Here is a 26,228-nt window from a genome sequence, read left to right as displayed (position 1 = left end):
TGTAATTAAACTCTGGAATTCATTGCCAGAAAATGTGGTAAAAGCGGTTAGCTTAGTGGGGTTTAAAAAAGGTTTGGATAGCTTCCTAAAAGAAAAGTCCATAAGCCATTATTAAAATGGACTTGAGAAAATCCACTGCTTATTTCTGGGGTAAGCAGCATACTGTTAAATGTATTGTACTGTTTTGGGATCTTGCCAGGTACTTGTAACCTGGATTGGCCACTGTTGGAAACAGGATACTGGGCTTGATGTACCTTCAGTCTGTCCTAGTATGGCAACACTTATGTACTTATGTTACGACTTATCTGTTTGACAAATAGTTAGGTAGTATGTCAACAGTTTCAGACCACCCGTGTAACTGATTTCTTCTTGCTATTATCATTCCTCGAGATGTCACTTCGCTCTTTATGAAGAGCTTCACTTTCCTTTTTGCAAACTGCCAGGAATCCTTTATGGAAAATGGGCGGTATATAAGACTCCAATAGAATAGAATGATGGCAGATAAAGACCTAAATTGTCCAACTATTCTGCCCAACAGTCACACTCATTATCAAATCATGATTACTATATATACTCAATTGCAAGTCGATCTCATGGTTAAGTCGAGGGCAGTTTTGGGACTAAAAATGGCCTAAATTTGTGTGACCTGTGTATAAGTCGAGGCCATAAACAAAGGAAAGTATGAAACCACTGGTACTGCATTTAGTTTCCTTTACTGCTTTCCTTGCCTTTTATGGACATATTTTCTTAAGATTTAAATCTTCACTTTTAAGGAACTCCATGAAAAGCATTTTTATTTGTATTACTTTTTCAGAAATTATACTGCTGTTTTTAGTCTAACTAGATGGAAACTTTTGTACAATGCATACTATTTTTCTAAATTAAATTTATGTAATGTATATAGGAATTATATAGAGCTAAACAGTAAAAAGACTGCAGTCAGGATAAATCTCTGAGGAGTGTTTTATGCAGCAGTTGCATCAGGTTTAGTAATTTTGCCACTTTGCGGCATATATCAATTAAGAGACTACAGGCCAAGAGATTTTATATTTGTTCACACATTAGTATGCTACCATTGTGCATGCAGGTACTCTGTAGCTACATTTGATAAGAGATAGTTTCCTTTTGAAACTTGTCTACAGCTACAACAGCATATCCTCTCTGCTGCCCCCCTCACACAGACCCAGCATGCTCTCACTTTCCCCCTGCCAGCCGTGTATGTTACATTTTCAAAATCTCTTGTTTTTGGCACCGGCACTGCAGAGTCCTCTCCATTGTGTACTCTCTGACTTTCCCTTCTCCTCTGACTCAACTTCTGTTTCTGCATAGGCAGGAGAAGTCAGAGGAGAAGGGAGAGTCAGAGAGTACACAATGGAGAGGACTCTGCAGTGCATTCTCTGTAGTTTTGGCACTGAAAACAAAAGATTTGAAAATTGAAGATACGTGGGCAGCGGGGGGGGGGGGGGGGGGGGGAGATTGCGATGCTGCTCATGTGGGGGGCGGGGGGATTGCAATGTCCCTCGAGCAGGGGGATCACCGCTACATTTTGTTTTCTTCTGTGGATGTTACCCGTAGATAAGATGACCCCAGATTTTGAGGATATCTTTTTTGAAGAAAATGTATCAACTTATAGCAGGGGATTCTCAACCTAGTCCTTGGGACACACCTAGCCAGTCAGGTTGTCAGGAGATCCACAATGAATATTAATGACATAGATTTGGATGCCCTACCTCCTTTCTATGCAAATCAATCTTATGCATATTCAGTGGGAATATCCAGAAAACCTGACTGGCTAGGTGTGTCCCGAGGACTGGGATGAGATCCCCTGATTTATAGTATCTGTATATTTTATCCTGATCTTTCTTTGCCATTTTTGGGACACAGACTATAGAAGTCTGGCCAACACTGTCCTGGAGCTGCAGTCAAGTTCATTCCAGCCGATCATGATTTATCTTGCTGTACACAGGATTGGGATCAACTGGATTATAACATGAGTCAGGGCTGGCTTAACCTATGGACCAGGTTCTATGAAAGCAATTGGTGTATTGTTGCTTGAGTACAGCTTAGCAATGGCATTGTGGGGGCTATGAACTTAAATCGCACAATGTTATCACTGCTTATCCCTTCCCCTTAGGAGACTACAGTATGGCAGTGGCGTAGGAAGGGCGGGGCGGTGGGGGCGGTCCACCCCGGGTGTCAGCGGGTGGGGGGGTGGTCCGGACAGCCCTCGTCTTCTGCCCCCTTCATTTTTTTTTAAATCCATTGCAGCGACGCAGGCAGCGCTTCGCGTCTGCCCTGCGTGTGCTGTGAAGATAGAAAATCACCTCGTTAGCGTCGGCCCTTCCCCCGTTGTGTCCCGCCCTCTTCTGAGGTAACTTCCTATTTCCTCGAGGGCGGGACACAACGGGGGAAGGGCCGACGCTAACGAGGTGATTTTCTATCTTCACAGCACACGCAGGGCAGACGCGAAGCGCTGCCTGCGTCGCTGCAATGGATTAAAAAAAAAACGAAGGGTGATGGCAGGAGACAGGGCTCTGTCAGCTCTCCATGAGGGGGGACGGGACCGGGTCGGGGGGGGGGTCAGATGGGAGAGGGGGAGCTCAGAGGGGAGAAGGGGAGTTCTCAGATGGGAGAAGGGATGGGAGAGCTCAGATGGGAGAAGGGGTGGGGGTGTTCAGAGGGGACAAGGGGATTGGGAAGGGGTGGGGGAGCCCAGAGGGGAGCTCAGAGGGGAGAAGGGGAAGGTGGGGGAGCCCAGAGGGGTTCTCAGATGGGTGCTCGGAGGGGAGAAGGGGATTGGGGAGGGTGGGGGAGCCCAGATGGGACTGTCTTTCTTCTATGTTTGTGCAGCGCTGTGTACGCCTTGTAGCGCTATAGAAATGCTAAATAGTAGTAGTAGTAGAAAGGGATTGGGGAGGGGATGGGTGGGGGTGCTCAGAGGGGAGTGCTCAGATGGGAGAAGGGGTCTGAAGCTGGAACTGGGGTCTGACAAGGGGCAGGAGGGAAAATGGGTCCATGCCTGGGACAAGTGGGAGAATGGGTCTGGGGCTGAAAAGGGGGGATGCAAGGCATGTGGTGGATGAAGGGGGCTGGAACTGGGGGCTGAAAAGGGGACAGGGAGAAGTGGCTGGGGGCTGAAGCTTGGGACTAATGGAAGAAAAGGGCTGGGGACTGGTGGGATAGTGGGGCTGAAAAGGGGGGCAGGTGGGAGATGTGGGCTGGGGCTGGAACCAGGGGCAGGTGGAATAAGGGGGCTGGAACTGGGGGCAGAGAGAGAGGGGACATACCCTGGATGGAAGGGGGGAGTGTGAGGGAGGGCAGACCCTGGATGGATGGATGGGAGAGGGAGGGCAGACGGATTGAAGGGGCAGAGAGAAAGGGCAGATGGTGGGTAGAAGGGGGAGAGAGAAAGAGGGCAGACTGGGGCAAATGGTGGATGGAAGGGAGGGCAGACCCTGGATGGATGGATGGGAGAGGGAGGGCAGACGGATTGAAGGGGCAGAGAGAAAGGGCAGATGGTGGGTAGAAGGGGGAGAGAGAAAGATGGCAGACTGGTGCAAATGGTGGATGGAAGGGACAGAGATAGAGGGCAGATGTGGATGGAAGGGAGAGAGAGAGATGGCAGACTGGGGCAAATGGTGGATGGAAGGGGCAGAGCTAGAGGGCAGATGTGGATGGAAGGGAGAGAGAGAGATGGCAGACGGGCAGATGGTGGATGGAAGGGGCAGAAATAGAGGGCAGATGTGGATGGAAGGGAGAGAGAGATGGCAGACTGGGGCAGATGGTGGATGGAAGGGGCAGAAATAGAGGGCAGATGTGGATGGAAGGGAGAGAGAGGGCAGACACTGGATGGCAGAGAGAGAGAGAGAGAGAGAGAGAGAGCGAAGACAGATGCTGGATGGAAGGAAGACTGAAAAGAAAATGAAGAAAGCAGAAAACCAGAGACAACAAACTGTAAATAAAATACATATTTTTATTTTTTTGCTTTAACATGTAAATAAGGTAATCTTTTTATTGGACTAATTTTAATACATTTTGACTTAACTTTCAGAGAACAAAACCCCCTTCTTCAGGTCAGGATAGGATATTGTAACATCACTATACTGTATTGACCTGAGGAAGGAGATTTTGGCCCCTGGAAGCTAAATGTATTAGTCCAATAAAATGGTATTTTATTTTCTGTATTTGTTTTATTTCTATTTGTTAATTTGTAAAGTGGTGATTGGTATTTGTTAGTTTTTTCAAATTTACATCTGCTGTCTTTATATTTTGCACAGTACTAGGGGACATTTTCTGTTTCTTTGGTGTTGCATTGTAGTCTGGCATCGGGGGTTCAGTTTAATTTTTGACTAAATAGAAAGTTTATTATTACTTATTCTATAGTGGATTAGGGTGTATCTGTGTTTGTGAAAAAGGCATGGCTTTCGGTTGGCATTGACTGTGCAGGATTGACGATCTGTACTATTCTGTCTGTTTTCGTTTTACAATAGGTGAATTGATGTTCTAGTGTTCACTGTAGTGTTTAAGATGCTTTCCTTTTCCCTTGTGTGACTCGTACAAATTACTGCTTATGGTATGGTATAATTGCTCTCTATATAGGTCCTGGGTGTTTTGTATTCTCGGTATGCCTTGTACTGGATTTGGGGGGGGGGGGGGTGTTAAAAAATGAGCGGCCCCGGGTGTCAACTACCCTAGCTACACCACTGCAGTATGGAACTGAATAATAATGAAGTTTGAAGGACATATAGTGCAAGACTGAAATCCTTACACAAAATATTGATGGGAGGTTGTACTTAGTTATTGTTGAAAAAATGACCGACTGTGAGTCCTTGGCAGCTCTATGATTTAAAAAATGATCTTTTTAGTTACGAAAACAGGCATATAATGTTCACATTATCCTGTCTTTCATGCAATGTTAATAAAAGTAGTAATTTTATAATGGTTAAGAAATGTATTAAATAAAGGTACACAGGTCTTAGTAGGAATATAAAGCTATTCTTATGGAAGCAACAACAGTAAAGCAAGCCAAACCACCACGAGGGTGGAGGTACACAAATTCCTACGAAAAGTAGAATCTGAGGAAAGGGGGAGTAGGAGGAGTAGGCTCTTGAACAACACTAGTAGGCGACGTAGGTTAGGAACAATCTCTTTATTTAAATATACACTCGACTCAACACAGCCGTGTTTCGGCGCTACAGACGCCTTCTTCAGGAGTCTTGTGATATATAGATATACAAATATTAAGCTCAAAGAGAATGAAAGCAAGGCTTCTGCTACAATTGTAATCTACTTGCAAGGGATAGATACATCTTCAGGCCCAGTTACCAAACAGGAGAATCCATCTAAACAGCACATCCTCAGCAATATTCTTTACACAGTTCTAAACGTTCTTTTCTCGTAAATTTGAATAGCCTTGGCTACAACAGTAAAATCATAAAATACTGCTGCATTTCTGTGGTGAGACAATCAAGATGCTGATTTTTGGGTTGTACCACTTAAGATTAAGCAATTATTAAGAATTGAAGATGAAGCCAACCCCTTTCTAGCAGTAACATTTTGTCAAATGTTATAAACTGATCTTTTTTCAAAAACAGGTAAAAACATATTCTCAAGTTTCAAATGGCTAACTTACCTTTTATGCTTTCCTGTGAAAGCAGTCATTTGAGCATAAGAACAGCCATACTGAGTCAGACCAATGGCCCATCTAGCCCAGTATCTTGCTTTAAACAGTGACCAATCCAGGTCACAAGTACCTGGTACAAAACCAATTTAATAGTACCGTTCCATGCTACCAATCCCAGGGCAAGAAGTGACTTCCCCCATATCTAGCTCATTAACAGACTATGGACTTTTCCTCCAGGAACTTGTCTAAACCTTTTTTAAATCCAGATATGCTAACCACTGTTACCACATCCTCTGGCAGCAAGTTTCAGAGTTTAACTATTCTTTGAGTGAAAAAATATTTCCTCCTATTTGTTTTAAAAGTATTTCCATGTAATTTCATTGAGTGTCCCCTGGTCGTTGTACTTTTTGAAACAGTGAAAAATCGATTCACTTCCACCTGTTCTACACCACTCGATATTTTATAGACATCAATCATATTCCCCCTCAGCCATGTCTTTTTCCCAAGCTGAAGAGCCATAACCTTGGGGAGGAGTTCCATCATCTTTATTGTTTTGGCTGTTCTTCTTTGAACCTTTGTATCTTTACAATCCTGGGGAAGCTGTGGCCAGCCTTCCCCCAGAGAATAATATTCTGAACATAAGTGTTACATTACTGGGACAGACTGAAGGTCCATCAAAGCCAGTATTGTGCTTTCAACAGTGGCCAATCCAAGTCACAATACCTGGCATCTGTGGGTTGATGACCTTACAGCAGTTGACAAAAAAGGTCTTAAGTTTTATCAGGCACAGGGTCTCTTCTGAACATGCTGGTCAGTGACTGTCCTATGAAACTGTCAGACATCATCACCAGCATAACCAGGTTTGTTTTTGTGGCAATTCTACAAATTGGCGCCGTGGTTTAGGTGTGCCAATGCCATGCACTTAGCAACAGTTCTAGAAGGGCTTCTTGGCACCAAGTTTCTCTTATAGAGTACTAGTGAAAGTCAGTAGTGGTGCACACCCATGTTTAGGTGAACTCTCTTACACCATGTCTATGGCAGGCATAAGTTGGCACACCTAAGTGTGTCAAGTGATGCGTGTAGTTTATAGTATTCTATAACTGAGAAACATGCCGATGGCCTGCCCACACTCCATCCACATGTATGGCCCCCTTGCAGTTCGGCACTACCTTATAGAATTGCGCCTAGCACTCATAAGCACCTGTCAATCAATAGCACCTTCAGTGTGCATAAGTGATGCATACCTCTAGTCACCAGTTTGTACAATTACCCTGTTTATATTTCCAGAACTGATTAGATTTCTGTCTTTAAATTACACATCAAAAATTGATTATAAAATACTTGGTGCATGGAGCAAATCTCAGGAAATTTAGCCAGTATTTCCAGTGTAAAGACTAAAAGTCCTGCACCCATGTTAAATGTAGAAGTGACAGCATGCATAAAAGTATCATGTGCCAACTCAAATTGCAGGCCACACTCATTCTCTATCTATAACAAGGCATCCAATGTCATGCCAATGTGGTAATAAGTACCACTCGCCCACTATCAGCATGTTGAGTGCCAACTGATTAGCACAGTTTAGTAATCAGGCCTGATGGCATATTCAGAGTTTACTCTAAATAATAATAAATAAGGGCTTGGATGATCTTCAATAAATTATCAAAAGTATAAAGTATAAAGTATATATCTGACATCCAAATAATGATAGTTATGAGTGATGCACAGTTTAAGTGAGGAAAAAGCCTCAATTACCAAGGAGAACTCCTATGTTGGACAGCCAACTTAAGGGAGCCACCTCGGAATCATCACGGGCTAAAAACCTCTTAAATTATCATTTCACACTTGAGTGGAGGAGTGGCCTAGTGGTTAGGGTGGTAGACTTTGGTCCTGAGGTATTGAGTTCAATTCCCACTTCAGGCACAGGCAGCTCCTTGTGACTCTGGGCAAGTCACTTAACCCTCCATTGCCCCTTGTAAGCCACATTGAGCCTGCCATGAGTGGGAAAGTGCAGGGTACAAATATAACAAAACAACTAAGGGCTCTTTTACAAAGCTGTGGTAGTGATTACAATGCACCAAATGCGACAAAGCCTATAGGAATTGATTGGGCTGCGTCGCATTTGGCACGCTGCTAATTGCTAGTGTGGCTTTGTAAAAGGAACCCATGCAATCTAAGTTTTGTACCTGGGGCAAAGGAGGGTTAAGTGAGTTGCCCAGGGTCACAAGAAGCTGCAGCAGGACTCAAACCTGATTCCCCAGGTTCTCAGCCCACTGCACTAGCCATTAGGCTACTCCTCCACTCCCAAAGCAAAATTACAGCATTTGCTAAACTTGAAATTCACATATGGAGACAGGGCTCACAGTTTTGGGTAAAAGTCAAATGTGAACAAATAGAGAGTAATTTTGTTAACAGGGAGACTAAGCTAGGAAGACACTTAGGAACATATATTATGCCTGTTATATAAAGGCAGCAAACATGCTTGATCAAAGGTTAATCGGTTTGCGCTTTTTGCAAGCTTCCTGTAAAGACAGAGACTAAAATGTGAGAAATTCTATTAAACCAGAGAAGGACTCATCCCAGGCAATATTCAGCCTGTGGTGGTATGTATTTCTACCCTGGGCTGATTTGTGCCGGCCCCTATCACAATACCTGCACTGAATATCCAGACCCTCTGCATCTCCTGGAAGCTATCCAGGAACTAGTGATATTCAGGGTTGCCAGACCTCAAGTTTTTTTTTGAGGGGGGGGCTGGGCTGAGCTCAAAATGGGGAGGGCACAAATTTTGCCCTGCCTGCCCGCTGCATTCACACATACCTGGCTGGTGGGGATCCCTAAGCTCCATCAGCAGAAGCCCTCTTCCAGCTGATGTTTGTTTTCCTGAGTCATCACGCTGTCTGCCCTGTCTTGCTTCTACCCCCCTCCTCCATGCATGCTTAGTTTTAGTGAAATTGAACATGTGTCAGCAAGGCCCACCTCCTGCGTACGCTCAGTTTTCACGCATGCATGAGGGGCGAGCCTACTTCACACATGCTCAATTTCACTAAAACCAAGCATGTTCGTGATGCAAAGGGGGGTGTATAGGGGCTAATTTTCAAAGCACTTAGACTAATGTTCTATAGGTTAATATGTAACTCTGTAAGTCTAAGTGCTTTGAAAATGCAGCTCATAGTGTCTTACTATATGACAAAATACCAACAGTAACAATAACAACCCCGCTAAACATTCTAGCATAGAAATAAATGATATAGCAGATTACAAACAGCCAATATGGGGGCTTGAGGTCTTGACTCTTATGACCCCCCCCCCCCCCCCCAAGCATGATTCAGTTTTAAGGTATTGGCCTAGCTGTATCCTGAAACCCACTTGGTTGTATTCTTTAGGAGAAATTGCTTGAAGATATGGCTCTTTTAGAATGCGGTAGACTTACCGCGCCTTAGTATAAAGGCTCCTTAGTTCGTATCAAAAACCCACACAAGAGCACGCTAAGGCTGCTTTATACTGCAGCACAGTAACAGGATCCCTAAGTTTATACCTTAGCCAATGGAGTGTTAAGTGACTTACACACGTTCACAAGAAGCAGCAGTGGGATTGTGAGCTAGGCTTGACAATTTGTTCCAAAGGTTTTGTAGATACTGTATATGGAATTATTTGAGTCTTAAAGTTAATGATAGCCTGATTAGGGATCTGCATTCATTTGAAATGATACGGGAAATGTCATTTTCAAATGAAAATGAAGGGAGAAAACACAAAATGTTGTGTTTTTTGTATCTCATTAATAATGTGCACTCTTTCATGAAAAGTGCACACTATTTGCAAAGAAGACACACACTTTGCCAAGAGTGCACACTATTTCTGAAAGACTGCACTCTTTTAACAACATTACTCCAATAATAAGAAAATGCCCAAAAGCCACCAAACAAAAAAAAAATTCCTTTAAACGACATGGGAAGTGGCACAACAAGAAAATTCTCAAGCTGTACACACCTAAGCCTAATGTCCATCTTGCGCTTAAATTGTGGCCTTTCTTGGGCAGGTGTGGAGAGCAGTTTACGTTTAGCCAGTTGTAAAGAAATTGTTGCAAATCTTCCTGAGCACAACTATGTCATGCTGAGATACCTTATGTGCTTCCTACATGTGGTGAGTATGACTGCAATTAACATTCCTTTAGAATTCTATTAATATGCATTTATTTTGCTATATAAAAGGTTGACATAAAAAAGCTATACTTATTCTAAATCCCTGAGATGATCTGAAATGCAGCACTCTTGGTTAGCATCTGTAATCCCAAGTACAATAACCCATTTTCTTTATAAAGCTCCACATTATCATTCATTAATACTTAACCAAACCTTACAGGCTATTATGGAAATCCACATGCCATTTGCAATTAGTTTAACAACCTGCTGTATATTTGCTTCAGTCTCCTGAATTGTACAAACAACATTATTCCAACAATAGATACACCATCTCAGTACATTTTTAAGAGCTAAGTACTTGAGCTGTTAATCAGGCATACGAAAATACTGTATAATGTTTGCAGTAATTGAACAACAGTGCATAGAGTTATATTGGCTATACAGAAAATTAGGGTGGTTCAAAACTTTGGGCTGACCTGATATTTGTACTCATTTCTGAAATTTTTCCAGCTGTAAAGGGCCTTATATTTATTTAAGATCATTTATCTGAGTAGCATCAGTTTCTACCTTCTACCTGGATAAATGCCGCTGATCAGGGCGGTCCAGTGCAGAGCCAGGAAATATCTGGATAGCGGTGATATTCAGCAACGGTATTCAGATAACTAGCCAGGTAAATTAGGACAGCAAAAAAAAAGTTGTCCTAAGTTATCCAGGTGTTGAATAGCACCATTATCCAGATAACAATGGCAGTCAGTGGAATACCTGGATATTCAGTGCCGACATCCAAATAGCAGCAAGCACACAGCATTTTAAAAAACCCAGCAACCGAGAGAGGAAGTGACGTCACGAAACCTGATGGCCATTTGAGTCTGTGGCTCCATTCCTTACCTTCCTATCATTAGCGGCATCGGCTTCCATCAGCATTGCTGAATGCTTCTATATCACTCCGGTGAGTGAGGCTGACCTGCTGAATCGATTTTGCTGTCTGTATTTGCGAGATGACGGCGCTATGCAAGGACAGCGTGAAACAGTCTGCTAAGGCGGTGTTAAAGGCCCAGCGCCGCCATGCCTTCCCTCCGCGTTCCAACTCGGACTCAGTGACATCATCAGCGGAGGTTGGCTTGGTCCTGGCGGGCCCGAATTTTTCCAAAGAGTTGGGTAAGACTCTGGCTGATATCAGGGATGCTATTAAATCATCCAAGGAAGAGATCCTTCAACGCATGGATGTTTTAAGCGTAGACTTGCTTGAGCTGGGAGGACGCGTTGAGAGGCTGGAGACCCGTGTGGAGGAGCACGCTGACCTATTGAGTAGGGCTGATTCGCGGATAAACAAGATTACAGCAGTATGTGAGGACTTGGAATATAAGCTGGATGATTTGGAGAACTGTGGGCGCAGGAACAACCTTCGCTTGCGGGGTGTCCCGGAGGTGGGCGATAAGGTGGATGTCCCCATAATTGCCAAGCTGATTTGTGGAGAATTCCTTGGATCCGAGGAGATAGAGATTGAGAGGGCACATTGGGCACTTGGTAAAGCAACTGACAATACACCACGAGATATAATAGTCAGATTTGCTGCTTTCCCTATCAAGGAACAAATACTACAGAAGGCGCGCCAGATGTGCTCGGTGGAGTATAATGATGCCCGGATCACAATTTTTCAGGACTTGTCACAATATACCCTAAATCAGAAAAGGGTGATGAAGCCGGCTTTAGAGATCTTAAACCAACAGAAGATCCCATATAGGTGGGCTTTTCCTTTTGCCCTTTGCTTTATGGCAGGGGGAAAATGGCGCCGAATCCGTACTTTGGCAGAAGTGTGGAAAACATTGCAGGAGACGGGAGTGACAACAGCTGAAGCACCAGAGACTGCTGATCCGATTACAACTGTTCGAGCCAAGCTGCAGAGGAGGGAAAGGCTAAGAGAGCTGGGACCAACATCTGAACTAAAAGTGGGAACACTTTATCAGCAAAAAAAAAAAAAAGATGCAGCTTTGCGTATTTGCATGGGAATACGTGTGTTTTCTATTTTGTTGTAATTAAGTGCCATTGAATTTGTAGGGGGGTGGGGAGTTTGTGGGCAGAGTGTGTTGATGGATGACAGGTGGGGAGGGGGTATGTAAGTGTAAGGGGGGGCTGGGACGGGGGCTAGGATGGAGTGATATTGGGGATCGAGTGGTGTGCATTCCTCATTGTACCCAGGCGGAGTTGGGGGAGTAGTGTGTATTTTAAGGGGGGAAATGAGCCTGGGGGGGGGGACCCGAGAGGGATGAGGGGTGGGAGGGGGTTGGGTGGGAGGAGGATAGGGTGGGAACTGGGGAGCAGAGTTATGGGGGGAGCTCCTAGTGTGTGCAGGGTGGGACACGAGTGTGTTGGTTGAACTTGCCACAAAAATGCCAAAAGTTGTTTAAAGAATTAACACATTTTCAATCACAGGTGGTATTTCTCCAGGAAACACATCTGAGAAAGGAACATGAAAAGTTCTTATCCTATCCTCAATATCCATCTGTTTTCTGTGCGTCTGATATGGAGGGGTCAAAGAAAAGGGGGTGGCCATAATGCTTCATTCCTCGCTGCAGTTTCAGGTGCCGAAGGTTCAGCGTGACAGAGAGGGGCGTTTTTTGCTCTTGAGTATAGTATTGGGGGATCTGGCAGTAACACTGGCCTCGATATATGCTCCAAATGATGCACAGAAGGAGTTTTTGACCAAGCTGGTGGAACGTATCACCTCTTGCCCCCAGGGTAAATTTATTGTAGGGGGGGACTTCAACGCTACGCAGCACCCGGCATTGGATAGATCGGGTTTGCCCTCTAGGGTGGACGTTATGCTTTCGCAAGCTTTGAACAGATTTGCTAGAGATTTGGGTTTGTTGGATTTATGGCGTGTTTCTCATCCGGGGGTTCAAGACTATTCGTTTTTCTCTCACCCTCATGACACATATTCCCTTATTGATTACATTTTTGTAGATGTGTCATTGACACATGCTGGATGGACCTCAGATATCGGTATGCCTACCTTGTCGGATCATGCACCGGTATGGGTTGGTCTACCCTCGCTTGCATGTGAGGAGAAAGAGAAGAGATGGGCCTTGACACCGCTTTGCTGAAGGAGGAGGAGATAGGCCTTGCTTCTTTGCCATTTGGTGATCTCCATGAGTTTCAATTATCATCTTCCATGGTCATCCCAAGCCAGATCAAGCTTGGCATGGTAGCTCCAAACACCAAATCTGTTGCAAGGTTTAACCCTACAGACTCACCAATGGATAATAGTACCAGCAGATGCTAGCCTGTACAGCTGGGGAGCGCACTGTCAGGATTAGGTATCACAGAGAACTTGGATCAGGAGGTGTCATGGTCCATAAATCGGCTGGAGCTCAGAGTGCTTCACCTGTGTCTTTCCAAATTCTCCCTATTATATGAGAAAGCAGCTGTGTGCATGTGTATGTGTGGGGTTTTTTTCCTGACGGTGGCAAACTGCGGCTTATATCAATAAGCAAAGGGGCATAAAGAATGTAGCAGTGTCCAAGGAAGCAACTTTATTGTTCACATGGGCAGAAAAAGAACCTTCGGATGATCTCAGTAGCCCATATTGTAGGGGAGAAAAAAATGTCCAGGTGGATTTTCTTAGCAGAATCTCGGTGGATCTGGGAGATTGAAACTATCAATGGAGGCATTCCAGTGCATGGCGAACAATAGAGCCCCCCCCCCCCCCCAGTCCTCAATCTGATGGCGACCAATGTTTTTTTCAGCTGTGCAAGAGTCCTCTAACTACATTCCTACCAGTGCAGGGTGCTGTTCCCGTATCACATTTTCAATAGCAAGGGACAGGCAAGATCCTAAGGACTCCAGTGACCTTCCTGTTGCTAGTGATTTGAAAACATGATATTGAAGCCCCCACCAGCAGGAATGTAGTTGGAGTACTTCCACATACCTAAGAGGGAACATTGATGGTGACACGAGCAAATGCAAAGGTTCTGTTTGTGTTTCTGTTTTCCACCTCCTTCTGCCCCAAAGTGGAAAAGAACCCAGTTCCGAGGGTCTGGATGCACAAATCTTAGCCTTCAAGCTAGCTGTTACATGTATTTCCCTCCGATGCTAGTACTCGGTCAGGTCCTTCGAAAGGTTGCCGAGTATACCAGGCGGGTTGTCTTAATAGCATTGGAATGGCCAAGAAGACAGTGGTTTCTGGATGCAGTTCATCTCAACATTAATTGTTCATTGTGACTTCCTTAGGAGAGAGGCCTTCTTCAAGGGCTTCTGGTAATGGAGGACCCATCTCCATTTTGTCTTACAGCATGGCTTTTGAGTGGTCAAAGCTGAAGTGTAAAGGGTATTCTGAAGACCTTGTTGGCCCCTTAATTCAGGCTAGAAAATGGTCCGCATCTACAGTATATATAGAAGTTTGGTGTGTGTTTGTCTTGGTGTGCAGAAAGGTCAAATTTTCCTCTCAAGTCCTCTATAGTTCACATTTTGGCTTTCTTGCAAGCTGGCCTACAAGTAGGGTTGGCCTTGGGCTCTGTAAGTGGCAACTTTGGCCCTTTCAGAGGCCTTTTGGTGGCTCACCCAGCTGTCTGTTTTTCCTGACTATTTGACTCCTCCTCTTCATCCATTTCCAGGCTGGATTTTGAATCTAGTATTCAAGGTGTTGGAACACCTTTCCATTTTGATCTCAATCTCATGACTGTTTTTCTCCTTGCTGTCTCTTCAGCATGAAGGATTTTGGAGTTACAGGGTTCTGTCTTTTCATAAATAGGATTATTGTAATGAATTAAAATTGCTCCATTGGTTGGGTTGTGCACAGTCCTCAAGTATCTGGAGGTAACTGAATTCCACAAGTCAGGTTATTGGTCCTGTTTGGTAGACCAAAAAAGGGTGAGGCAATCTCCCTAAATTAAAATTTCTAGATTAAAGAAATAATTGTCTCTTAGTGTATTAATTTTTTATTGACTGAATAATAAAGAAAATATCTTACAAAACAGCATCAGTTTTTTGTATCATACATATATAGGAGCTCATTTTCAAAGCACTTAGACTAATGTTCTATAGGTTAATATGTAACTCTGTAAGTCTAAGTGCTTTGAAAATGTAGCTCATAGTGTCTTACTATATGACAAAATACCAACGGTAACAATAACAACCCCGCTAAAAATTCTAGCATAGAAATAAATGATATAGCCAGTGGTGTGCTGGAGCCGGCTCGCACCGGCTCTGCAGAGCCTGTTGTTAAATGTAGAACAATTTTGCGAGCCGGTTGTTGTGCTGTCAGCCGGGACTTTTTTTCTTTTTCATAAATTGCAGCTGGGACGCCTGGGAGGCACGCATGCCCAAAGAACACAACATCAGGTGACTTTTGATATTCGTGCTTGCATGCGTGGTGTCCGGCAACCTTACCCTGCCTCGTGCTGCAGGAGGTTCAGTGTGCTCACCTCAATCTGCAGCATTCCTGATAGCAGCCCCGTGGTCCACGGCAACCCAACAACCTCAGCTTAGCTGCCCAGCTGCTGTCCTGATACTGCTGTGCTGATAGATTTCAGCCACCTGCAACCCTCCCCGCGATCTGAGAGGTTGAGAGGAGAGCCCTGGGCTGAAGAAGAGGCACACTACGTCTTACCGGTAAGACTGAAAGAAGCAGTTAGATAATAAAAGGGGGAGGGGGAGGACGAGTGAATGGTTTGGAGGGCGAAGGGGAGCAATGCCTCCACAAACACTGCTGCACGGAGTGCCTGATTCTCTCTCCCCTGCGCGTTCCAGTATCATTCTGATCTCTCTGTCTCCTCCTTCTTCCCTGTTCAACTTTCTCCTTTCTTATCCTCCCTGCATTTGCTTCCGCCCTCAAACCTCTCAACCCTCCCCCAGTCTTCCAGACTTTGGGCCTCAGGGCAAGGAGGCTTAATAGACAGGAATGGAAGTGAGCCTTTCTAGTCCACACACACTGTAAGCAAAGAAGCCAGTTAGTTAGGTTAATTGCTGTTTCTACTCTGTGCAGCCGTCATCCAGTATACTCAAAAGAAGGCAAGCAAACCTTTGATCTGCTGTGAGGAGGTTTAATAGACAGGAGTGGAAGTGAGCCTATGTAGTCCACTGGAAGCAAGGAAGCCAATTTGCTTAATCTCTGTTTCTACGCCCCTGCGCAGCCATCATTGCCATTCATTCAAAACTAAGCAATCAAACCTATGAGCTGCTGCATGGTTTAATAGACAGGAGCGGAAGTGATCCTATGTAGTCCACTGTAAGCAAGGAAGCCAATTTGCTCAATCTTTGTTTCCAACCCCCCCCCCCCCCCCCCCGTGCAGCCGTCATCCAGTACACTTAAAACAAACCAAGCAAATCTGTTGTCGTTTTTTTATTGTTGGTCCATCTGTAACAAGTCTAAAGCTGTTTTAGTTGGATAGGCAGTGCCTCAAAAGGTGGAGGACAAAAGATTTTTTTTGTTTTACTTATTGGACAGCTTTTTAATTTTATTTGAAAGCTTCCCTTATGTAGATATAATAAATATCATTCTAAACCTGAGGGATCAAACCCAGAAAAACTAAAGCAAAAAAGCTGGGTTTGAAGAATTATTTTTTACATAATATACAGTTTTTTGTTTTTGCCAAGTCCCGCTGTTACAAGAAATGATTTATTTTGAGGAAAGAGCTCGAGAGCACTCGCTACTGTTTATAATTTAAGAGCAGATGCTGTATTTATAAGTTTTAGGATATTAATTTCTCCACCAATCACCAAAGGTGATAATTGCAATAAATTAAATAAATTAAGTATCAGAACACAAAGAGACCGTATTTAGCTTCAAAAAGGTTGATTTAATATACAATTGCACACGAGAGGTAGGTTTTAAGAGATCTTTACAGGTAATCAGTGCATAAAATAGAACAAAGTAGCAGGTAGGTTAACTTACAAGTCCTTGTTACAAGCATGCTGTGGTCCAGCTGATTGATGAGCACATGGTTAGGACAGGAAGGCTTCTGCAGTGAATGGATCTGAGTTGCTTGCAGCTGAAGAGAATCTGAATCTTGGGGAAACAGCTTTTGCTTTTATACCTTGCAAGCTGCAGGAGGATATGCCATGTGGATCTTTGCTGGCTTCCTGGTTTTTTTGCACACGACCCCTGAGCATTTGCAAAGCATTGTGGTATCTTGGTCTCATGTCTGCACACGACCCCTGAGTCCTGGTCTCATGTCTTATGACATCACGAGACTTGCTGTCTGGCAAATGGTCTTTTGATGTCCTGTTCAGTCTCTGGGGCAGATACACATTACCAGTCCTTCCTTTCTGCACATGTCTGGAAGCTGATGGGAGGGGCAGGTATACCTTTGACAAGCAAATGTCCTGTTTATGCTTCCTCTGAATTATTCAGGTGCCCACCTTAGTCAATCTTTTGTTAGGTGGGAGGGCAGAGGAAGCTCTTTTGTGTTTGTTAAGTGTTTGTAATTAACTATCCCTGCTCTCAGAAGTTCTCAGAAAAAGGAATGGGGAGAAAGGGGCTTGAAATGAAACTATTTTCTCTGCTGCAGTGTAAAAACTGCACAAATATATTGGTGTATATATAATCCAGCAAAATATAATAAACTGATACCATTACACCGCCACCCAAATAAATAGACTTCTGCTACTCCCCGCTGCTTGTTTCCTGCTCAGAGCAATATGCCGGGACTTCTTGTGCATGCTCTGAGAATACGCAAAAAGTCCTGGCATACTGCATAGAGCCAGAAACAAGCAGTGGGGAGCAGTGGCAGTCCATTTATTAGTTTGCAGGGCTCAGCATCCCTGCCAGCAAATGAATGCCTAGCGTGCCTGCAGGGGGGAGTGGGGAGAGAAGTGTGTTGCCCCCCCCCAAAAAAAATTGCTGGGCTGGCTATGCCCGGAGAGAGAGCCTGTTGTTAAAAATTTACCAGCACACCACTGGATATAGCAGATTACAAACAGCCAATATGGGGGCTTGAGGTCTTGACTCTTATGACCCCCCCCCCCCCCCGAGCACGATTCAATTTTAAGTTATTGACTTAGCTGTATTCTGAAACCCATTCAACACTTGGTTGTGTTCTTTAGGAGAAATTGCTTGAAGATATGGCTCCCAAATTGACAAATATCTCTTCTGGCTTTCTGGTGGTAACAAGCTCCATATGACTCCTATAGCATCAAATATAGTAAAGTAGTAATTTCCAACAAAACTTCTGGAAAAAATTCAAAAAGTACAACACCAGAAAAATATCATATAGGAGATACTTTAGTGAAGGAATTAGCCCAATCCCACTCCATGTAGATAAATAAATAAATAATACTATGCTGGATGTATGTTTATATATATATAGAAGCTTAGCTCAAGGGATGACTTTCAATAGATCGCAGCGAGGTAGCTGCTCTGCTACATACGAAACCCTGACCCAGAATCAGGTCGTCTACGAATGATTTAGCACCGGGTTTCCCACAAATGTGCGGTGCGCTACGGGAGAGAGCTGGTCCCCTTCTGTCCGCGCTCCGGTCCTGAGGCATGCGGCTCTCCTCGCCGGCCGGCGTGCGGCCGGCTATCCCTGGCTCGGTGCATCAAGGCATGGAACTTTTCTCCAATACCAGAAAGTTGGGAGTTGTTTCTGGATCCAGTAATTGAGTAGTGGCGGAAAGCACTCCATTCTCTCCCTGGCTCTCTTCAATCTCTTTCTTGCCCTTCTTTTCACTGTCATACAAAACCATACTTGCACACCATTCTGCTACGCAGATGGTATCCACATTTTCTGAAAGGTTCCCTAGAAGTTCTGAGAGAAGAGGACATTTCTCTGGTAAGAGAACATTATTTTGCTCTGTGCTTTGGGAACTTAAAAATTGGGGTTTATAGGAGGAATTGTAGGTTATTGATAGGCAGAATTAAAAAAAAAAAAGCAAACTTTATCAACTAGTCTCTATACTCTTTTCTCCATAGTTTTAAAACTTGCACTTTGTACCACAGCATTAACAGATAGCCTCTAGCAGGCACAGCAGGACCTAGTTCAGTCTTAGGGAAATAAAAAAAAAATAATAATAAAAAAAGAGAGAGAAGCAAGCATTATTAACTAGTTTCCATAGTGTACAACCCTTTTCCCAAACTGAAACTTTATCTAGAGGTAGAAACTTAACAGCTGTTTTTGGGAGCGTGTCAAGATGGCGGTATAGGAAACCCTTCTGCCGGAGCCCTAACTGAAACACCGAAAAATCGAACAGTTTGAAAATTATAGTAGGTGCTGAATTTACGCCTTTTGAATTTTCCCAGATCTTCAGAATTGAACTCGATGGCAATATTCAAGAAATATTTAGTTGAAATCCTTCAATATTCTCCTGATTTAATTCCTCCGGTTGGTAAAATATACTATTTACCTGATTCAAAGAATGCGGAGAAGAAGAAGGATGTTAAAGATTTGCAAAATTTAACTGAATTTCTTGAACAATCAGAAGTGGCAGTTTGTGAATGGAAAACATTGCTGGTTTCGATGGTCTTGGAGCAAGACCTAAATTCAATTTTGAAATTATTCTTTAAAAACTCTACAAAAACTTTCTTTGGAGATAGAGTTTGGATATATCCAGATGTGGTGAAGACTACACAGGATAGACGAAAGGCTTTCTTGACCCTTAGAGAAGAGACTCGTTTATTAGGAGCCAGATTTACTCTTTCTTATCCTTGTAAATGCTTAGTAAAGTATTTAGATAAAAAATATATCTTCTTTGAACCTGAGCAACTGAAAGAATTTTTGGAAATTAAAAAAGTCACCAGATAGTTTCTGAATAGTAAGAAACCTGGATTAAGGTTTAATTAGGTGGATATTAAATCCAGGCCATCTTTGTTTCATTTTTTTGTTCCTTTTTAAGAAATATTTACCACCAAATTTTCCTAACGCCCCCATTAAGTTTGATTAGATGGTCTAAGAAAGAGTTAATTTTTTTCTTTTTTTTTTAGTTCTTTCTTATCTATAAAGGAGAGACTAATTGTAATTGTTTCCTTGAATGTTAAATATGCTCTGATTTTCTGTAAGAAGATGTAATGTTTGTAAGTTATTTTGAAATTAAAAAAAAAAAAAAAAAACTTAACAGCCAGAGAACTACACATACTATCCAGTTGGCTAGCAGACTGCATCTCCTTCACTTACACCCAAGCTGAGCTGACTCTGGAGGTTCATGTCATGGCTTATAGTGTTAGAACCATGACTGCACTGGTAGCACACATGAGATCAGCCTCTATAGAGGAACTTTGCAGAGCTGCAATGTGGTCATTAGTCTACACATTCATATCTCACTACTTCCTAGAACAGGACTCCTGAGATGATATCTGATTTGGCCAGACAATCTGTCAGATTTATTCATGATTTAGAATCCAATTTCACCCCAGGCCCTTTTTGTTTCTGTTCCAGGCTAAGTAAAATAAGTAAATAAATATAAAAATTAATGGGAAAAATGCTGTGTAATAGTTCTATGTTACACCTTGCTTGTTGCAGTCTTCATTGTTCCCTTTTTATTTCAGAAAGCTTGGTAACTAGTGATTCCCATCAGTGTGGATGTTTCAACCTGCTTGTCCTCTAGTTACCTGTACCAGGTGTTTACTGAGGACAGCAGAATGAATATCCATACTGCCTGGCCCATCTCCCCTAGGAGTTGTATTCTGTTGGCTATAGTATTAAGCTGTCTTGGTTTTGCACTGCAGTGGTGGTGGGAAGGCACATGCATGCGTGGTGCCCTTCTCTCAAAGGCTTTGAGAAGTTGCTGGAGACTGGTTTCTGTGCAAGGCTCCATAAGATGACAAAACCCCATCAGTGTGGATATTAATCTCGCTTCCCTCGGAAACACCTGGTACAGGTGATTAATTTTGTTATACAAGCAGTTGCAACAGATTTACAAATTGGTATTATACAGCTAAACTAAAAAAACAAAAGCTTTCCAGCATCTTCACCCTCAGTTTGATTGCCCAAGGGTACAGACACACACCTTTCCTATTGTTTCCTGTCTACAAAAAGGTGTGTTGGAGATAGGTCTATAACTTTTCACCTTACCAGGATCAGAAGCAGGTTTGTTAAGGATAAGATGGATCACGGTATCCTTCAGTGCTGGTGAAAAACTTCCTCCTGTGATGAAACATTTACATTCTAGCACATGAGGTCCTGCAATAAAGGCTCCACCAGCAGGTTAAAGAAAAAGGACAGGGATCAAACAGTTGTGTAGTTGTCCTAATATCTCTGAGAATACATGTATATTTGCTAGGTCAATCAAGGAAAAAGATGACCATTCACTATGCCAAGTGAATTCCCATGCAGTCTACCAACCTCTAGCAATCACTAGATCTCATTCCTGAAACTGATCCATCCACCTGTAATCCTTGCACCAAATATTCCACTTTAGCCTGAAAAAAATAAGCAAAGACCTCATAAAAGATCTCCTTATTCTTGGGGGCAGAAGTGAGCTGGTATGTCACAGAAAACAACTCCCCAAGTCTAACATATTAGTATTTTATGGACTTTTCCTCCAGGAACTTGTCCAAACCTTTTTTAAAAACATCTATACTAGCTGTTTTTATCGTATCCACTGGCAACAAATTGCAGATCTTAATTATTAACTAAGAGGTTGAAATTCAAAGCAATTTAAATGGCCAGGAGAGGCACCCGAGAGGCTCCTGGCCATTTTCAATCGCTTATGCAGAGCTATCTGGTGATATTCAGTAGCACTTGATTGAAGAGTTCCTCTGAATATCCCCTCTAACCGCCTAATTTGTGGGCAATCCAGGCCCGGAGTTGGGGGAGTGAAAAATTAGTTGTTTAGTGACAGTTTTCAGTCCACTAAGAGGCGTATTTTCAAAGCACTTAGACTTACAAAGTTCCATAGGTTGCTATGCTGCTTTGAAAATATGCCTTTAAGTAACCTCATAAAAGGGCCATTTTACTAGAGGGTTGGCACGCAGCAACCCGGAACTACCACTGGGCTACCACAGGAGCCCGACAGTAGTTCCCACCCCCAGCGCGTGCCATTTCTGAAGCTGCAAAAATATTTTCTATTTTTTGTAGCACCGGTGCTTACCCAGTGGTAATCGCTGTCTGCAGAGCTGCCAAGTTACCCATTTCAGGAGGGAGACTTTATAGCCAGTCCTGGTTTTAAACTTGCATCCCAAAGCAGTCTGGGATTTGTAGTCCATGATTGTCTCTATTGAAACCAGTGCTGCAGGTTCCATAATGCACCAGGATGAGGTTGGCAGAAATCCAGGAGTGGCCAAAATGTCTCCTGGAATGAGTAACTTGGGAGATCTGTGCTCAGTTACTGCCAGGTTAGCGCAGGAGCCCTTACCGCCACCTCAATGTGTGGTGGTAAGTGCTCCTCCCGAAAATGGCCATGCAGCAAGTAGTTCACTTACCATACAGCCATTTCTTTTTGTGAAAAAAATGATAACCTTTTACCCTCTGTGGTAAGGGGGCCTCAGCACGTGTCAACAATATGCGTTGACACTAACACAGGCCCTCTTTTACAGCAGCTTGGTAAAAGGACCCCAAAGTAACAACAGCAAAACAGCTTTATGCGTCAAGTTAATCAGGCACCAGTCTGAATATCATTCTGACCATCTTAAAATCATTCATCTTTTAATATATATCTGTCCTGTATATAGCATCTGCTCTCACCAATGTTAAATCTCCATTCTTTTGCAGGTATCCCAGGAGAGCATTGTGAACAAAATGACAGCATCCAATTTAGCCTGTATCTTTGGTTTAAATTTAGTCTGGCCACCTCAAGGAACCTCTTCCCTTAATGCCCTGGTGCCTGTGAACATGTTTACGGAACTAATGATAGAGTTCTACCCCCAGATCTTCAGCTGTCGAAGAGTAACTTGGGAAGATTCACCTTAAACCATGCAAGACTGCATAGGCAGTATTTCAGAAACCAGAATTATTATCAATCATATTAAAGGACCTCCTTTGGAAAAAAAAAGGGAAGAGACTCACCAAGAGCATTTTTAAAAATTTCCCTTTTATAAAAGAAAAAGGGCCTGATATTCAGCCGGCAGCAGGCAGTGAGTTTGTTGTTCGCGCCAGCATTAAACCTGAATATTCAATGCTGGGCCATATCCAGTAACCAGCATTGAATATCCGGGTTTATTTTGGCTGCTAAAAAGTTAACTGTCTGCAAGCACAACTCGATACCATGGTTCAGCGATGAACTGAAAAAACTAAAAACGCATACCAGGAAACTCGAACGAGCTTGGAGGAAAACCAAAACTCAACACATGGAAACATATACATAGAAAATACAAATACGCTATAAGACAGACAAAAAGATCTTACTACAAAACTAAAATAGGGACAGATTACAATGACACAAAGAAACTATACCAACTAGTGAACAAACTCCTAAACACCAGCTTGGTCACTACAACAAATGCAGACATCCCATCTTCAGATAAACTTGCTAAGTATTTCAATGAAAAAATCATAAAACTACGCAGCACTCTACCTCAGGACAACACCGACATCGAAACCTTCATTAACAAGTTGAACCCAACCACTGGAGAATACCCGGCTGATCGGACTTGGTTAAACTTTGCCCTCCTTACCATTGAAACAGTCACCAAGTGATTAACAGGTTCTCCAACACTCACTGCAAACTAGATACCTGCCCCAGCTACCTATTGAAATCCGTCCCTGACCTCACATCCCACCTCAATTACATGCTTCAACAGGGTCTCTTCCCCAAGGAAACCGGCAATATCCTACTCACCCCGATACCAAAAGATACCAAGAAAAAAACAAATGAAATCACCAACTACCGTCCAGTAGCATCGATCCCACTGGTAGTTAAACTGATGGAAAGCATGGTAACCAAACAACTTACAGACTATATAAACAAATTCTCAATACTACACAAATCACAGACAGGTTTCCGCCCCCTCCACAACACTGAAACAGTACTACTCACCCTCCTATCCAAATTCAAACAGGAAATAGCAACAGGGAAAAAAATCCTTCTCCTCCAATTCGACATGTCTAGTGCATTCGACATGGTAAACCACAATATACTACTAAGACTGCTAGATAAACTCGGGATTGGTGGAAACATACTTAGCTGGACCAAGGGCTTCCTAACCACAAGAACATATCAAGTAAAATCAAACTCCAGCATATCATCACCGTGGAAAGCAGACTGGAGTACCACAAGGATCACCGCTATCACCTCTTCAACCTAATGATGACCCCACTAGCCAAGACCTTTTCCAACCAAGGCCTCAACCCTTTCATATACGCAGATGATGTCATAATATACATCCCTTACAAAACCAAACTGACAGAAATCACTAATGAGATCAATCTCAGCTTGAACATCATGGACTCATGGGCAAATGCATTTCAACTAAAAATCAATAAAGAAAAAACACATTGTCTCATCCTCTCATCCCAACACAGCGTGGACAACCCCACAAGAATTGACACACCAGACTACACCCTTCCTATCTCAGATAGTCTAAAAATCCTCGGCATAACAATGGACCATAACCTAACACTGGAGAGCCAAGTGGCATCCACAACAAAGAAAATGTTTCACTCAATGTGGAAACTCAAACGCTTAAAACAATTCTTCCCGAGGGAAACAATTCGCACCCTGATACAATCAATGGTACTAAGCCACGCAGACTACTGCAATGGAATCTATGCGGGATGCAAAGAACAAACCTTAAAGAAACTTCAGACCGCATAAAACACGGCAGCTAGGCTTATATTTGGAAAAACATGATTTGAAAGCGCAAAACCCCTCCGCGAAAAGCTACACTGGCTCCCAATCAAAGAACGCATTGCTTTCAAAATCTGCACCCTGGTTCACAAAATCATCTGCGGTGAAGCCCCGGGATACATGACAGACCTGATCAACTTACCAACCAGAAACCTATCTGAATCAACACGAACATTTCTAAATCTTCACTACCCAAGCTGCAAAGGTCTTAAATACAAATCAATCTACACATCCAGTTTCTCCTACATAAGCACACAATTATGGAATGCATTACCAAAAGCCTTGAAAATGACAAATCTTCGGGAAATCACTAAAGACTAACCTGTTCCATAAGGCATATCCTACCAACCCAACTAAATGCCTGAACTCTGCTACACAACAAAACTCAAGTACGTAATGGACATTACTCAACTCTTCCATTGTACAAATCCTTAATGTGACAGTGCTATATGAATTCTATCCTATCACAACATTACCTTGTATTTGTTCACCGGAGACTTCAAAGCCTCTCTGGTACTATGTAAGCCACACCTGCAAATAGGCAGGAAAATGTGGGATACAAATGTAACAAATAAATAAATACCGATGTTCAGCGCTAACTGGTTAACTTTTTAGCGGTCAATGATAGGCTTGCTATTTAAGCAGCCTATATTGATCATGCAACGTAGCCTGTTGGGCGCTGAATATTACGCCTAACCAGCTATGTCACATGATATAGCCGGTTAGAGGGTAGCTGCTAACCAGGATATTCAGTGGTTTTCTCCCACTGAATATCCGCGGTTAGGTGCTTAAACGTTTAACCGTCCAGAAGCCGTTTCTGACCAGTTAAATAGTTTGAATATTGGGGGGGGGGGGGGGGGGGAAGTGTTTTAATGTAGCCATAGTTCCCAGGGTAAACTTTTGGGAGTGGGACAAACATGGCAGGTTGCATCCTAATGGACTCTAGAGGTATGGGTTGGTTTTGCAAATAAATGTACCTCTAACTGTGGAACATTTTAAAAAGGTAATACTTTTATTCTGTAAATGTTTAAATTGCTGTGAGGCAATGACCTCTAAGCATGATTGCTATGCTGTAAGATACTTTGAATTGCCTTCAAGCTGCAAAACTTATCATGAGAGCACTGTGAGTGTGCCTAACACTTTCAAATCATATACAAGCAGATGAAGATGGCATATTCCTGTCTCAAAGAATGTTCACTCTGAGAATTCATGTGTATAAGCACAACTTTGAAAGCATTTTACCAAACTGTTGTCTGAAAATTGGCCATCCTCAATGTGGCTACAAGACTGTACACTGTTGCTCTGTTTAGGCCAGGGGACACATAATAAAACTGTAGATTGCAATTTCAAATTTAAATTTGTACTTTTCGAACAAAATTCTACTCACACAAAAAGCAGTGCAAGTAACTATACCTAATTTACACACACAGCAATTTCCAAAGAGAAAATACTTTCTTATTTTTCCCTTGAGAATTAGTCCAGTGTCATGGGCACAAAATGTATGCGGTCTTTGTCCCAATATAGATAGTTTGAAAATTGGCCTTTGAACGGTTTTCAAACTGTTTGCAGTGCTGAAAAGTAATTGGATATGTTTTACCTTTAGTGTTTGCACAATATTCAAAATGAAAGTAAGTACATATATTCACTTTGAAAATTGCTGCGAACATTTGCAATCTTCTTCTTCTCCAAGTACTTTGTCCGTGCAAAATGACATGCATAGATTTGAACATGCAAACTATGCACATTTTAGC

General features: G+C 42.9%; 1 protein-coding gene across 1 annotated transcript in view; it reads left to right on the top strand.

The window, feature by feature from the left end:
• The window catches only part of ARHGAP8 (Rho GTPase activating protein 8), a 471,174-nt gene extending 448,460 nt beyond the window's left edge, over positions 1-22,714 (top strand). Inside the window, 2 exon segments of the mRNA XM_030214314.1 lie at positions 9,657-9,760; positions 22,404-22,714. Of these exon segments, the coding sequence (XP_030070174.1) occupies positions 9,657-9,760; positions 22,404-22,601 (302 nt within the window). The 3' untranslated portion in view covers positions 22,602-22,714.
• The last annotated feature ends 3,514 nt before the right edge of the window (positions 22,715-26,228 follow it).

This window comes from Microcaecilia unicolor, chromosome 9, assembly GCF_901765095.1.
Source record: "Microcaecilia unicolor chromosome 9, aMicUni1.1, whole genome shotgun sequence".
NCBI classification, from domain to species: domain Eukaryota; kingdom Metazoa; phylum Chordata; class Amphibia; order Gymnophiona; family Siphonopidae; genus Microcaecilia; species Microcaecilia unicolor.
The sequence above is the reverse complement of the archived record's forward strand: the minus strand, read 5'-3'. Positions and strand labels throughout refer to the sequence as shown.